Raw genomic sequence first — 13813 nt, 5'->3', positions numbered from 1 at the left:
GTCTGGCAGGAAGTCCGCCAGACTAAGTACGTCGGACATACCGCTACGTGTGTACGTGGCTTTAAAAACAGCTGCACCTTACATGGGCTCCAAATAAGGTTTATTGGAACATCCAAAATAACAGCAGCAGACACCAGTAGTGGTCAAGGTAGATGCATTTCACACAACAGAGATGTGCTTAATCACTACCATTATTGGTGCAGCTTACATTGACTATATACCACAGAGACGAGGCAGGGCTAGCACCCATGTGTGTGTTCCAGTGGGCGTAGTGCTTACACCTTAAGTTCTCTTCACTTGGATTAAAAATGTATAAAACAGCATTTTAAGTTTGTGGTGCCCAGATATAGTTTACTTTGCTTTAACAAAAGATCTCACTGAATATTATGTTACTGGCAAAGTCCTAAGCATAGGCGTGCGCACAGGCTGTGGTAGGTGTGCCCGGGCACACCCTAATCACCCCACGTGGTGCAGATTCCCCCTGTTTAGACTCCTTATATTTTACCAAAGCCCCTTAAAGGGGCTCCTAAAAAAATTATAATAAAAGAAATAAAATAGTAGAAAATAATAATAAATAAAATAATAAAAACATAAAAACAACTGACACCAGCCACTGCCTTGCTGACACCAATCTCTGCCCTACTGACACTGTCCATTGCTCTACTGACACTGTCAATATCTATCTATCTATCTATCGATATATATATATATATATATATATATATATATATATATATATATATATATATATATATATATATATACACACACACACACGCGCACACGCATCAACATACATGCATATGTGTTTGAGCTTTGGGGTGCACACCCTAATGCAATAGGCTGTGCACACCTATGGTCCTAAGTGTTGAAAGATTAGTCAACTGGGATACTAATAGTGCACAGATTTTAGCAAGTAATTACTGGACGACTGTGAAGAGGGACTGACTGAGAAGCGAAAATTATACATTTTTTGTGAATAAAATAGACTGATATGTGAATTTCTACCTTGAGAGAAAGGACACCTTGTTTCTGAGCAGAGAAATTGTGCTCCTTGAGTGTACTTTGTCACCGTAGATATTGCAGTTACTGTTCCTTCTATCATATAAAGTCTTTGAGACTTGTAGTCCAGGGGGAAGTTGCATAGGCTTAACCGATAGCCAGGCAATTCAGGCAAGTGTGTTAGTTTCAGGACTACATTTATCTGCAGAGAAAGTACACAAGATTAGCCTGTTCATTGTTACAAGCCCTACAAAAAGATAGAAGAATCAAGTTTAAAGTTCAAGTTTAGGTGTTGTGTCAAAGTCACAAAGAAACTCACTTTGAAACAGCTACAGATCAACAGCATGAGAAGACAGAAGAGAAATGCCCAATTAAAGCTTCTTCAGAAGCTGACCTGTCTGAGGGGGCTGATCTCCTGGTTCCCTGCTCTGCTCAGTGGTCCCTCACACCAATCCCTACATCACTGCCAGATCCTGTAGTGTCAGTAGAAGGAACCTCTGCGCACAGAGGGGGATCCAAGCGTGTTCACTTTTTTTCTTTACAGGAACAATGTTTATTGGCACATTGACAGGGTCACTTTAAAAATTAGCACGAATGAAACTTAATGAAAGCATGTATCAGTGTTCACTAAATCTTTGCTGGTCGCTGTGCCTAACATATTGTACACCCAGCAGTCACAGTCTGTAGGCATCTATAGGTCTCACACATTGTTAGCTCATCAGCTTCCACAATATGGATTTGCTGTAGTGAGATTTGTTATACAGCAGCTACATTGATTCACTCATTTCTAATGAGTCCATGCTGAATATTTTCTGTTTTATCACCAGCCCTTTGGATTTTCAGAGCAGATTATTTACCTGTGCTTCAGTCTGGTACTGTTCAATCAAGGATAGGATTCTTATTGCAGCATCACATACCTAAAAAAAAATAAAAAATAAAATAAAATAATATATTATATATATATATACAGTGCCTTGCGAAACTATTCAGCCCCCTTGAACTTTTCAACCTTTTGCCACATTTAAGGCTTCAAACATAAAGATATAAAAATTTTATTTTTTGTGAAGAATCACCAACAAGTGGGACACAATTGTGAAGTGGAAGAAATCTATTGGATTTTTGAAACTTTTTTAACTAATAAAAAAATGAAAAGTGGGGCGTGCAAAATTATTAGGCCCCCTTGCGTTAATACTTTGTAGAGCCACCTTTTGCTGCGATTACAGCTGCAAGTCGCTTGGGGTATGTCTCTATCAGTTTTGCACATCGAGAGACTGAAATTCTTGCCCTTTTTTCCTTGCAAAACAGCTTGAGCTCAGTGAGGTTGGATGGAGAGTGTTTGTGAACAGCAGTTTTCAGCTCTTTCCACAGATTCTCGATTGGATTCAGGTCTGGACTTTGACTTGGCCATTCTAACACCTGGATACGTTTATTTGTGAACCATTCCTTTGTAGATTTTGCTGTATGTTTGGGCTCATTGTCTTGTTGGAAGATAAATCTCCGTCCCAGTTTCAGGTCTTTTGCAGACTCCAACAGGTTTTCATCCAGAATGGTCCTGTATTTGGCTGCATCCATCTTCCCCTCAATTTTAACCATCTTCCCTGTCCCTGCTGAAGAAAAGCAGGCCCAAACCATGATGCTGCCACCACCATGTTTGACAGTGGGGATGGTGTGTTGAGGGTGATGAGCTGTGTTGCTTTTACGCCAAACATATCGTTTTGCATTGTGGGCAAAAAGTTGGATTTTGGTTTCATCTGACCAGAGCACCTTCTTCCACATGTTTGGTGTGTCTTCCAGGTGGCTTGTGGCAAACTTTAGACGAGACTTTTTATGGATATCTTTGAGAAATGGCTTTCTTCTTGCCACTCTTCCATAAAGGCCAGATTTGTGCAGTGTACGACTGATTGTTGTCCTATGGACAGACTCTCCCACCTCAGCTGTAGTTCTCTGCAGTTCATCCAGAGTGATCATGGGATCATCTCTCTGCGCTTTCAACAGAACCCTGAGACTATCATAGAGCAGGTGCATTTATACAGAGACTTGATTACACACAGGTGGATTCTATTTATCACCATCAGTCATTTAGGACAACATTGGATCATTCAGAGATCCTCGCTGAACTTCTGGAGTGAGTTTGCTGCACTGAAAGTAAAGGGGCCAAATAATTTTGCACGCACCACTTTTCAGTTTTTTATTTGCTAAAAAAGTTTAAAATATCCAATAGATTTCGTTCCACTTCACAATTGTATCCCACTTGTTGGTGATTCTTCACAAAAAATAACATTTTTATATCTTTATGTTTGAAGCCTGAAATGTGGCAAAAGGTTGAAAAGTTCAAGGGGGCCGAATAATTTCGCAAGGCACTGTATATATGTATATGTATGTATATATATATATATATATATATATATATATATATATATATATATATATATATATATATATGAATAAGCAAGTTTAAGAGTATATCAGAGTGTAGACAATATTACACGAGTCAATGATATTTAATAAACGTTCAAGCCATACCGACTGGAAGATCTGTGAAGCTCTCAGTGGCTCATGTAGGATATAGTTTCCAAGTGTGGCATTAAGTTCAGTGATGTCCACAGGATTAATGGAGATTACAAATCGGTACACTGCATAACTGTGTGTGGAGTCTGTCAGGATACATGCAAATATAATTGAACAACAAGACATATTTAGAGTAAACAAAGAGGGTGGAGTAAGCACAATACTTTGGTAGCATGGTCATAAGAGAAGCTGTGTGCAGTAACTGAAAGCAGCATTTCTAGCAACGGCTTACATGGATCTAAGTATAATACAACGCTAAGTAAACTACAAAAATATTTATTCTACCATTTTTTTCTTTTTGCTGATGTAGCAGAATATATACCGTGCACTACAATAAACAGCTCCAGAAGAAGTATCCGTCATAATGCTGGCAATAGCAAGCGCACATTGATCACTGTGAGCCCTTTATTGTGCTGACCAATGAGACACACTTCTTTCTTCTAATGCCCTGTACACACGGTCGAACTTTCCGACGACAAAATCCATCTGATTTTTTCAGAAGGATTTTGGCCCAAACTTGTCTAGCATCTAGCATACGGTCGCACAAAATTGTCAGAAAATCCGATCTTTCTGAACGCGGTGACGTAGAACAGGTACGACAGGACTTTAAACGGGCCAGTAGCCAATAGCTTTCATCTTGTAATTTATTCTGAACATGTGTGGTACTTTGTCCGTCGGAATTGTTTACACACAATCAGAATTTAAACGATTGGATTTTGTTGTCGGCAAATTTTAGATCTACCTCTCAAACTTTGTGTGTTGGAAATTCCGAAGGAAAAAGTCAGATGGAGCATACACACAATCGGATTTTTCGACAACACAATCCGATCGTCGGAAAGTCCGACCGTGTGTACAGGGCATTACTGGATGAAGAAGCCTACGTTGCACTTCCTATTTGTCTACACAGTCATATGGCTGTGCTGACTAATGTGTGCTTACTATTGTGAGAGTTATGATATACTCACTTCAGGGCTGTGCATTGTAGTCTACAGCAGTGGTGGCTGGTGCCCAAAATTTGGGGGGGGGGGGGGGCAAAACAACGTCACACCCCTGATGGGAAGGCAGCGACACCCCCCATGCGGGAGACAGTCGGGAAGGGGTCAATACTCCGCCGCCACCCCCCACGCGGGAGATGGACAGGAGGAGCACAGAGGAGCACACAGAGGGGAGCCGGAGGAGAACACGGGTTACTCAAGGATGATCAGTGTGGTGGCAGGGGACGTTACAATCACCGATCTCCCTGTGTGGTTTTCAATGAAACAGCTGAAGGCTGCGGAGGGGAGGGGAGGAGAAGCATCTGTCAGCTGCTTTATTGAAAGCCACACAGGGAGATCGGTGATTATATCTTCCTGTACCGCCACACTGTGTCCAGGTATCGGATCAAGCATCGGGAGCATTTGCAGGAGTACCAATACACTCGGAAAATACTTGGTATCGACACCAATACTAGTATCGTTATCAGTGATACCAAACTGTGCATGTGCAGCCTGACTCCAAAGGCTCTGTCTTATCTGGACATGTTCCGGAGTCAGTGGAAAAAGAGGAGGATCTGTATGTACAGCATCAAACAGCCTTTTTACTCAATGCAGAGGATATCCCCTTAGGTTCCACAGTGAGCAAAATAAGCATGATTTACTGTATATACAGACTGATTATACTGTTGTGGGTTTAGTAACACTTTAAGGCAGGGGTCTCCAAACTTTCTAAAGGCTAGTTAACTGTATTTCAGACTTTAGGGGGCCGGACTGTGGGAAGCCAGAGAAGAAAATGCCCAGGCTTCACTAGAAGTAAAGAATGCCCTATCTTTGGATTTGGGAGCGAAATAGAATCTCATCATTGGTGTTAGTGAAAGGAATAGTGTCCCATCATTTATGTCAGTGGCAGAAATAGTGCCCCATCATTGGTGTCAGTGGGAGGAATAATGCCCCATCATTAGGGTTAATTGGAAGAATAGTGCCCCATGGTTAGTGCCATCAGTAGGAAATGTATCCCCACACTGGTGTCAGTGGAAGGAATAGTGCCGAATTGTTGGTGTCAGTGGAAGGAATTGTGCCCCACAGTTAGTGTCAGCAGAAGGAATTGTGCCCCATTATTGATGTCAGTGGAAGGAATTGTGCCCCATTTTTGATGTCAGTGGAAGGAATTGTGCCCCATTGTTGGTGTCAGTGGGAGGAATTGTATAATATCATTTGTGTTTTTGGGAGGAATTGTGCCATATTGTATATGTCAGTGAGAGAAATAGTGTCCTGTCATTGATATCACTGGGAGAAATAACGCTCCATTGTTGGTGTCATTGGGTGGAATTGTATACTATCATTTGTATCAATAGGAGGAATTGTGCCAGGAATGCTGTTCCATTGTTGGAGTCAGTGGATGGAATAGTGCCCCAAGGGCCCAATAAAAGCAAGCAAAGGGCTACATCCAGCCCCAGGGCCACAGTTTGGAGACCACTGCTTTAAGGTAACAAAAATATTCTGCAAGCAGCTCCTCCCAGCCCCTCTAAACACTTACCTGAACCCAAGCTCGATCCAGTAATGTGTAGGAGAGCAGAGGCTCTCTCACTCCTGCTTTTGCAAGACTACTTTTGCAAAAAGACAGCTGTCTGGCAGAATTTTCAAGCTCAATGCTTTCTGAGACACTTGCCTTAAAGTGATTGTAAACTTTTGATCGGTAAGCAAAATATTTTATAAAACCCCAGAATCAGCAGGGCAGCAAAGGAGCTAGCATTTTCAGTATAAAAACTGAGAAATGGGAATTTCCTATTCTTTCAACACTTTTTTTCTTAACCCTAATAACAAATCCTGAAGATAACTTAAAAAAAAGACCGGCACATTTTAGTATGCCATCTTCCCACTAGATGTCAGTAACTACTCACGTTACCATACTAAATATTGCAATTGAACTAGTAAATGATTAAAAATAAAAGAAATGTAAATAACTTTATTTAAAAATATGAATTATGTTTCCAAAAACAAAACATATATAAATTAACAATTTTTGTTGCTAACCTTTGCTTTCATATAATGTAAAGGCTAAATACACACATTAGCATGCAAAGTTCATGTATTGTACTTGTGGTGCCTGCGCTGTCACCCATCCCTGTGGAAGCTGCATTGCTTGGAGGCACCCTAAAAATGCAGCAAGCAGATTTTTTTTCTTAACAACGCACTGTACTGAAATGCAAAAGTGTTAATGTGGCTTTACTCTGGCACTACATGCATAACATAAAAAAAAAAAATCAAAGCAAAGTTGGAACAATAACAGAGCACCTGTTCATATACAATAGCTCCATCAACCACTTGCTTACTGGGCACTTAAACCCCCCTCCTGCCCAGACCATTTTTCAGCTTTCAGCGCTGATGCACTTTGAATGACAACACTGTACCCAAATGAAATTTTTAACATTTTTTTCCGACAAATAGAGCTTTCTTTTGGTGCTATTTAATTACAGCTGGAAGTTTTATTTTTTGCTAAACAAACAAAAAAAGATGTAAAATAAAAAATAAAATAAAAAATCATGTTTAATAGTTTGTTATAAAATTTTGCAAACAGGTCATTTTTCTCCTTCATTGAAATGCGCTGATGAGGCGGCACTGGTGGGCACTGATAGGCACAGTTAAGGTGGCACTAATAGGCACAGATAAGGTGGCACGATAGGCACAGATAAGGCAGTACTGATGGGCACTGATGGGCAAAGATGGGCACAGATAAGATGGCACTGATGGGTGGCACGGATGGGTGGCACTAAGGGGCACTGATAGATACCACTGATAGATGGGACTGATGGGCACTGATAGGTGGCACTGATGGGCACTGGTAGATGACACTGATGGGCACGGATATGTGGCACTGGGGTGCAGCACTGTTGTTGAGGCAGATTGTGGGAACTGATAGGTGGCACTGTGGGCACTGATAGGTGGCACTGTGGGCACTGATGAGGGGCACTTTTTTAATATTTAGGTGGCACTGGCAAGGGGCAGGTGGGCACTGATGAGCTGGCCGTGATCGGAACTGAAGTCCCTCTCACGGCCGCCGGTGATCGGCTTTTTTTTTCTCCTGGCGCTGTCAGCGTGAGGAGGAAGAATAGCCGATTACCGGCTCTGTTGTGTCACATGATCAGCTGTCATTGGCTGTCAGCTGATCACGTGGTAAGGGGTCGGGATCGACCCCTTGCTCCGATCCGTGAACAGGCGAGTCTCAGACTCGCTGATCACAGAGCGCGCCGCGTGCGCCCCTCAAGGCGCTCTATTGACGTCGTCCCGGCAAAGCAGGTCCGCACTGTAGCCGTCATTCGGCTATAGCGCGGATCTCTAGTGGTTAAAGTGGTTGTAAACCTTTAGACCCCTTTCACACCGAGGGTGTTTTGCAGGAGTTATAGCATTAGAAATAGTGCCTACAATCTGCCCTCAAGCTACTGCTCCTTTGTCTCCAGTGTGAAAGCCCAGAGAGCTTTTAAACTGGAGCGTTGTGCTGGTAGGGCGTCAGGACGTGTTTACCGCTCCTCCACCGCTGCTCCCCATTGAAATCAATGGGGCAGCGCTGTATTACAGCGTATTGCGGGCGGTTTTAACCCTTTCTTGGCCGCTAGCTGGGGGTAAAAGCGCCCCACTAGCGGCCTATATGCGCTGCAAATACGACGGTAAAACTCAGTTAAAAATAACAGTGTTTTACCGCCGACGCTATGGGCGTGTACTCCCTCCTCTGTTACCTTTTCATCTCTTATGCCGAGTACACACGATCGGACTTTCCGGCAGACTTGGTCCGGTGGACCGGAATCCGTCGGACAATTCGATCGTGTGTGGGCTCCAGCGGACTTTTTTTCCCCAAAAGACCGATGTACCTAGAAATAAAACATGTTTCAAATCTATCCGACGGACTAAAAATTGGGAAAACCGTTCATCTGTGTGCTGGTCTGATGGACCAAATACAATGCAAGGGCAGCTATTGACTACTGGCTATTGAACTTCGTCCCGTTCTTTCAAAACTAACGGACTTAGTCCAGTCGTGTGTGGCCAAGTCCGGTCGTGTGTATGCGACATTAGAATTGGTAAAATCTGTCAGAAATGACTTATGCAGATAGCAGAGGAACGAGGCAGCAGACAGAAATTGCACTCAGTGCTTTGAAATGAGACAAGTGCACAATATAGAAGGATATGCTTTGATCATATTTAATGTCCGAGATTTACAACCACTTTATTCTTTTTGCCCCCTTTGCCCTGATCTAACCAATCTCATCCATTTCACAGATATATATTTACCAAGATCTGATTGCTGCAACCGCTCTATTATTTTAGATCCCATGCTGCGCATTCTTTCTCTCCTAGCCACGCAGGTGCAAAACAACCCCACGGGGCTGTAAGGTATAAGTAAATAATTTGCTTACAGGGTTTTAAAGGCTAAATTCACCCTTTGAACATGTTACATATTATACCTTTAGTTAGGGTGTAACTTAACTTGTTCCAACACCCCCCCCGCCTTCCCCTTGACAGCAGGTGGGGGTTCCTCTCCCAGCAGCTGCAGTCCCATTCAAAATCAGCAAGGCTTTATGGGCTCTGTGCACACAGACGCATCATTCATTCATTCATCTGTGAATGAAGAAACTACAAGTCCCGTCTTCTACCACGGAAAACTGTAGAACATGTCTGCAGGAGTCTGAAATTGCACCCACGATTCACTGATCACAGGTACAATGGTTTGCAGACTCCTGTAGGAAAAAATCAGAAATGCACCTTTTTTTCGGGAAAAATAGGTGCATTTATTATTTTTTCCTGATGGTGAACTTAGCCTTTACATTGAAACTTTAATCTCCCAATCAACATCCTTATGCTGCTAGCATTAGTAAATAGGTAGGAAGTTATATTATGTTTACTTATTTTACACTTTTTTTTATCAATTTCTTCAGTTATCTCCTGGTTTCTATGCAAATGATGTCCTATGGCCCAGGAGTCTTCAGGAGGGGAGGAGGGGCTTTCTCAGCTAAGCACACCCTCCTGTCTGCATGCCTGAAGTAAGGGCAGATGGATTCCAGAAAGTAAATGCTACATGAATCATCTGCCCTTACTCAAGATGGTCACGGCAAGAAATACTAGGGAGTGTTTTTCCAAGTGATTTCCCAGCAAAATAAAGCATGACGATATGGATGGATGGGTGAGTTCGCTTTGAATACAAAAAATGTATTAAGTAGTGTTTTTGGTTTGTGGTATTCAGATACATTCTAGATCTGGTTTAAGTTCAGAGTAAAAAAAAATATTAACAATAACATAGTATTTTTGGAATAAAAGGATTTTGAGTAGTTTCATTTTTTTTAACATGTGTAAGCGTGTGCCCCCCTTGAAACGTACCAGGCCGCATGTCCTCAACATGGGGGGAGTGGGTGCTTTGGGGCCAGATACTCATTCACATAGGATGGGGGGCCGGGATCTGAGGGCCCCTTGTTAAAGCCCCCCCACCCGCAGACCCTGAAACCAATGGCCAGGGTTGTCGGAAAGAGGCCCTTGTCCTCATTAACATAGGGACAGGGTGCTTTGGGGTGGGGGGTGCAGGGCCCCTGCCTCAAAGCACCCACCCCCCCATGTTGAGGGCATGCGGCCTGGTACGGTTCGAGGGGGGCGCTCATCCCCACCCCCTTTCCTGATCTGCCGGGTTGTGTGCTCTTGGGGAGTTCCCCTTAAAATCCATACCAGACCGAAGGACCTGGTATGCTCTTGGAGGGGGAACCCATGCCGTTTTTTATTTTTATTTGACATGGAGTTCCCTTTCAAGATCAGAGCACAAGTCACATTCAAAAGTTGGATCAGTCAAGATAGAGATCAGACTTTGATCCGACTTCAGTGATATTCAATGAGCTGAAGTAGGATCAAAGTTGGACCAAAGTAGTGCAGGGAGCATTTTCAAGGTCGGACCAGTTAAGACGGCTCACATAGGGAAACATTGATTTTCACACGTCATGTGACATGAGCTCCCAATGTCAGGGCGGTTGTCGTACAAGTGTGAACCCAGCCTCAGATAGACAGGAGACAGGAAACCCATGCAAACACAGGGAGAACATTCAAACTCCACACATATTTTGTCCTGGCTTGAATTTCAACCAGGGACCCCAGTGTTGCAAGGCAGAAGCACTAATCACTAAGCTACTGTGATACTTACAAAACAAAGAGAAATTATAATGATTTAGGGTTTGTTTTATTTTAGCTGTTTCTTTTAATCCCAAAGCACTATGGAGGGAAATGACTAAAATTGGAGCAGACAAATTCCAGCGCAGTGCATGGCAACCAATCAGCTGCTATCTTCAGCTTGTTCATTTAAGCTTTAAAAATGAAAGATAGAATCTGTTTGAAGATGGGATAGTGGGAGAGGGATCAGAATTTTTGGATTGAATAGCCCCCGCCGGAAAGATAAAGCATTTTATTGTCGCTTCATAGACGATCTGTTGTTCGATGTTGCTGACGAACAATTCAGCATGGAAGCTTGGTTGGACTATAAAAATGAAAATGATTTGAATTTATGATTTACAGGGCATCACAGCCCTAGGTCCATCGAGTTTCTGGATGTTGAGTTGTAGGCCAGTGACAGCAAGGCGACCTCTAGTTTGTTTAGAAAACCCACTGCCGGCAGAGCCTTATTGAGAGCCGATTCAGGCAACCCAAAACATACAATAAAAGGGATCCCGGTTGCCCAATTTCTCAGGCTAAGACATATTTGTAGCAAGGATTCTGATTTTATAAAGGAAGCAGGGGATCATTTTTGTAGTACCCGTAGAAAAAGCACCAGAGGGGGGGAACGCATAGGCTAGGGTAAATTCCCATCTCTGAGCCAGCGCATCTACTCCCCCCTGAATCCTGTTCTCTGTCCAGAGAGAAGAACCTCGCTACCTTCCTGTTCTTCTTAGAGGCGAACAGGTCTATCTCCGGCTTGCCAAAGTGTTGGCAACCAGGGAGAACACTTCGTTGCTCAGTTCCCACTCCCCTAGGTGAATGGCTTGTCAACTGAGAAAGTCTGCCCGCACATTGAGGAAACCTCTTCTGTGAACTGCCGAGTTTGAGAGGAACATCTCTTCTGCCTCTCCCAGGATTTCCTGGGTCAGGTTCAACAACCTGCCGGATCTTGTTCCACCCTGGTGGTTTATATAGGACACGGTCACTAAGTTGTCTGAGAAAATCTGGACTTCTCGACCCCGAACCTGATCTCTGAAAAAGCTCAAAGCTTTTTCAACCGCCAGCAGTTCTCTGAAATTTGAGGATGCCCCTGCCTGCTCTTGACCCAAGGACCCTGGGCGAAAAGGTCTCCTAGATGAGCACCCCAGCCCCAGGTACTTGTGTCCGTCATTATATTTAGAGGATTTTGCTGGTTCAATGCCCGACCTGCCAACAGGTTGGCTGAAATGGGCCACCAATCCAGGGAGCTCTTTACTTCCTTTGGGAGAGACAATCTTAGATCTAGGGACTCTCTTCTCCCATACCAGGAGGAGAGAAGGAATCCCTGTAACCCCCTGGAGTGAAACTGGGCCCAGTGGACTGCTGGAATGCAGGATGACATCAGACCCAGAATACTCATAATGGTCCTTAGAGAAGCTTCTCCTCTTAGTTGAAGAGTGGCCACCACCCCCTGTACCTTAGCAACCTTTACCCGGGGGAGGAAAATCTTCTGTACCACTGAATCTATCTGGTACCCCAGGAAGATTCTGGATTGCGCTGGTTCCAAGGAGGACTTTTCCAGACTGACCAACCAACCCAGAGACTCTAAGGTTGACAGCACCCTGTCCTGATCGGACAAGAGCTGCTCCCTTGACGGGCTGTAGATTAGCATGTCTTCCAAGTATGGGATTAAGGCTATCCCCTGCAAGTGTAGAAACGACACCACCTCGGCCAGGAGCTTTGTAAATACCCTGGGACTGGCTGCCAGTCCGAAGGGGAGTGCCTTGAACTGCCAGTGTTGGACACCCTGAGGAGACTGAACCGCGACCGTAGAAATCTCTGATGGTTTAGGGCAATGGGGATATGCAGGTAAGCATCCTTTAGATCTAACGAGATCATGAAAATGCCCTCTTGGAGATGTCTTCTGACTGTGTAGATTCTCTCCATGCAAAATTTCTTATACAACAAGAACCGGTTCAGTTTCCTTAGGTTTATAATTAAACTAAATTTCCCTGAGGGTTTTGGCGCCACAAAAATGTGGGAATAAAACCCATGGCCAATCTGACTTGTTGGAACAGGAGTGATGACCTCCTGTTCCGTCAGACTCTTGATACTGTCCAGTAGACCCCTTGCCCTTAGTGGATCTCTGGGGAAATGGGTCAGTGTAAAATTTGAAGGAGGGGTGGAAACAAACTCTAGTCTGTAACCCTCCTTTATCAGACTGAGAATGCAGGGACTCTGGGACCCATTGAGGAAGGAACCACAAGAGCCTCCCACCAACCTTCAGGTTGGCGTCATTTGGTCTCCTTGTTAGAGGACACTTATTCGGGAAACAGGATTCCCCCTTTTCCCTTGTTTCTCCCAAGTCCCCACTTCTTCCTGGCTTCCTTTTTGCCCTTGAAGCGGTCTTTCGCCTGGGGGCCTCGAAAAATTTTCCTTCCCCCATCCCTTTTGGGTTTCGTTGGAAATTTCTTCCCCTTGTCTGTGGATCGGGATAGGACTTGCTCTAGGCCCGCACTGAAGAGCAAAGAGCCTTCGAAGGGTAAGCCACAGAGATGTTATTTAGACGTGAAGTCACCATCCCAGGTTTTATCCCACAAGGATCGTCTGGCAGAATTTAGAAGGGCCGCAGACTTGGCGGTTGTTCTGAATGTCTCGATCGCGGCGTGTGCCAGGTATGCTACCGCTTTGTCATACCATCAGAGGGATACCATATGGACAATTTTTGAGGTTGAGGCGTTTATGCAGCACCCCAGAAATGTTTCAGCTGGAAGCCAATGAGATGGCTAATAGATTTAAGGAAAGAGGATACACACCCGCCAATATACAAAAAGCCTTGGTTTCAGCTAGTACCATCCCAAAAGATACTTTGTTACAAAATAAACATTCCTCCAGTAGAAATAGCAATAAAAGTAAATTTTCTTCTCTAGAGACAAACATCCCTGTGTTCTCCACATCTTATAGTTCAGAATTCAATGACGTGGGGAAAATAGTGACTAAATATCTCCCTATTTTATTTAAAGATTTGGCATACAATCAAATCCTTTCCAGAGGCATAAAAACGGTTTCTCGTAGAGCACCTACTTTAGGACATACCTTATCCCCCAGTT

The 13813-nt window shown here is 43.7% G+C and overlaps 1 protein-coding gene across 1 annotated transcript in view; it reads right to left on the bottom strand.

Annotated features, from left to right (window-relative positions):
• Window positions 1-13813, bottom strand: part of MCMDC2 (minichromosome maintenance domain containing 2) — a 44626-nt gene that overhangs the window by 17805 nt on the left and 13008 nt on the right. The window contains exons 2-4 of the mRNA XM_077492826.1: window positions 3526-3656; window positions 1860-1919; window positions 1009-1204 (exon numbers count right to left, since the gene is read on the bottom strand). Of these exons, the coding sequence (XP_077348952.1) occupies window positions 1009-1204; window positions 1860-1919; window positions 3526-3656 (387 nt within the window). The remainder of the gene's footprint in view (window positions 1-1008; window positions 1205-1859; window positions 1920-3525; window positions 3657-13813) is intronic.

Source organism: Lithobates pipiens, unplaced genomic scaffold (genome assembly GCF_037356315.1).
Source record: "Lithobates pipiens isolate NorthernLeopardFrog02 unplaced genomic scaffold, aLitPip1_a1.2 Scaffold_19, whole genome shotgun sequence".
Lineage (NCBI taxonomy): Eukaryota > Metazoa > Chordata > Amphibia > Anura > Ranidae > Lithobates > Lithobates pipiens.
Note: the sequence above shows the minus strand (reverse complement) of the source record. Positions and strands in the feature narration are given on the sequence as shown.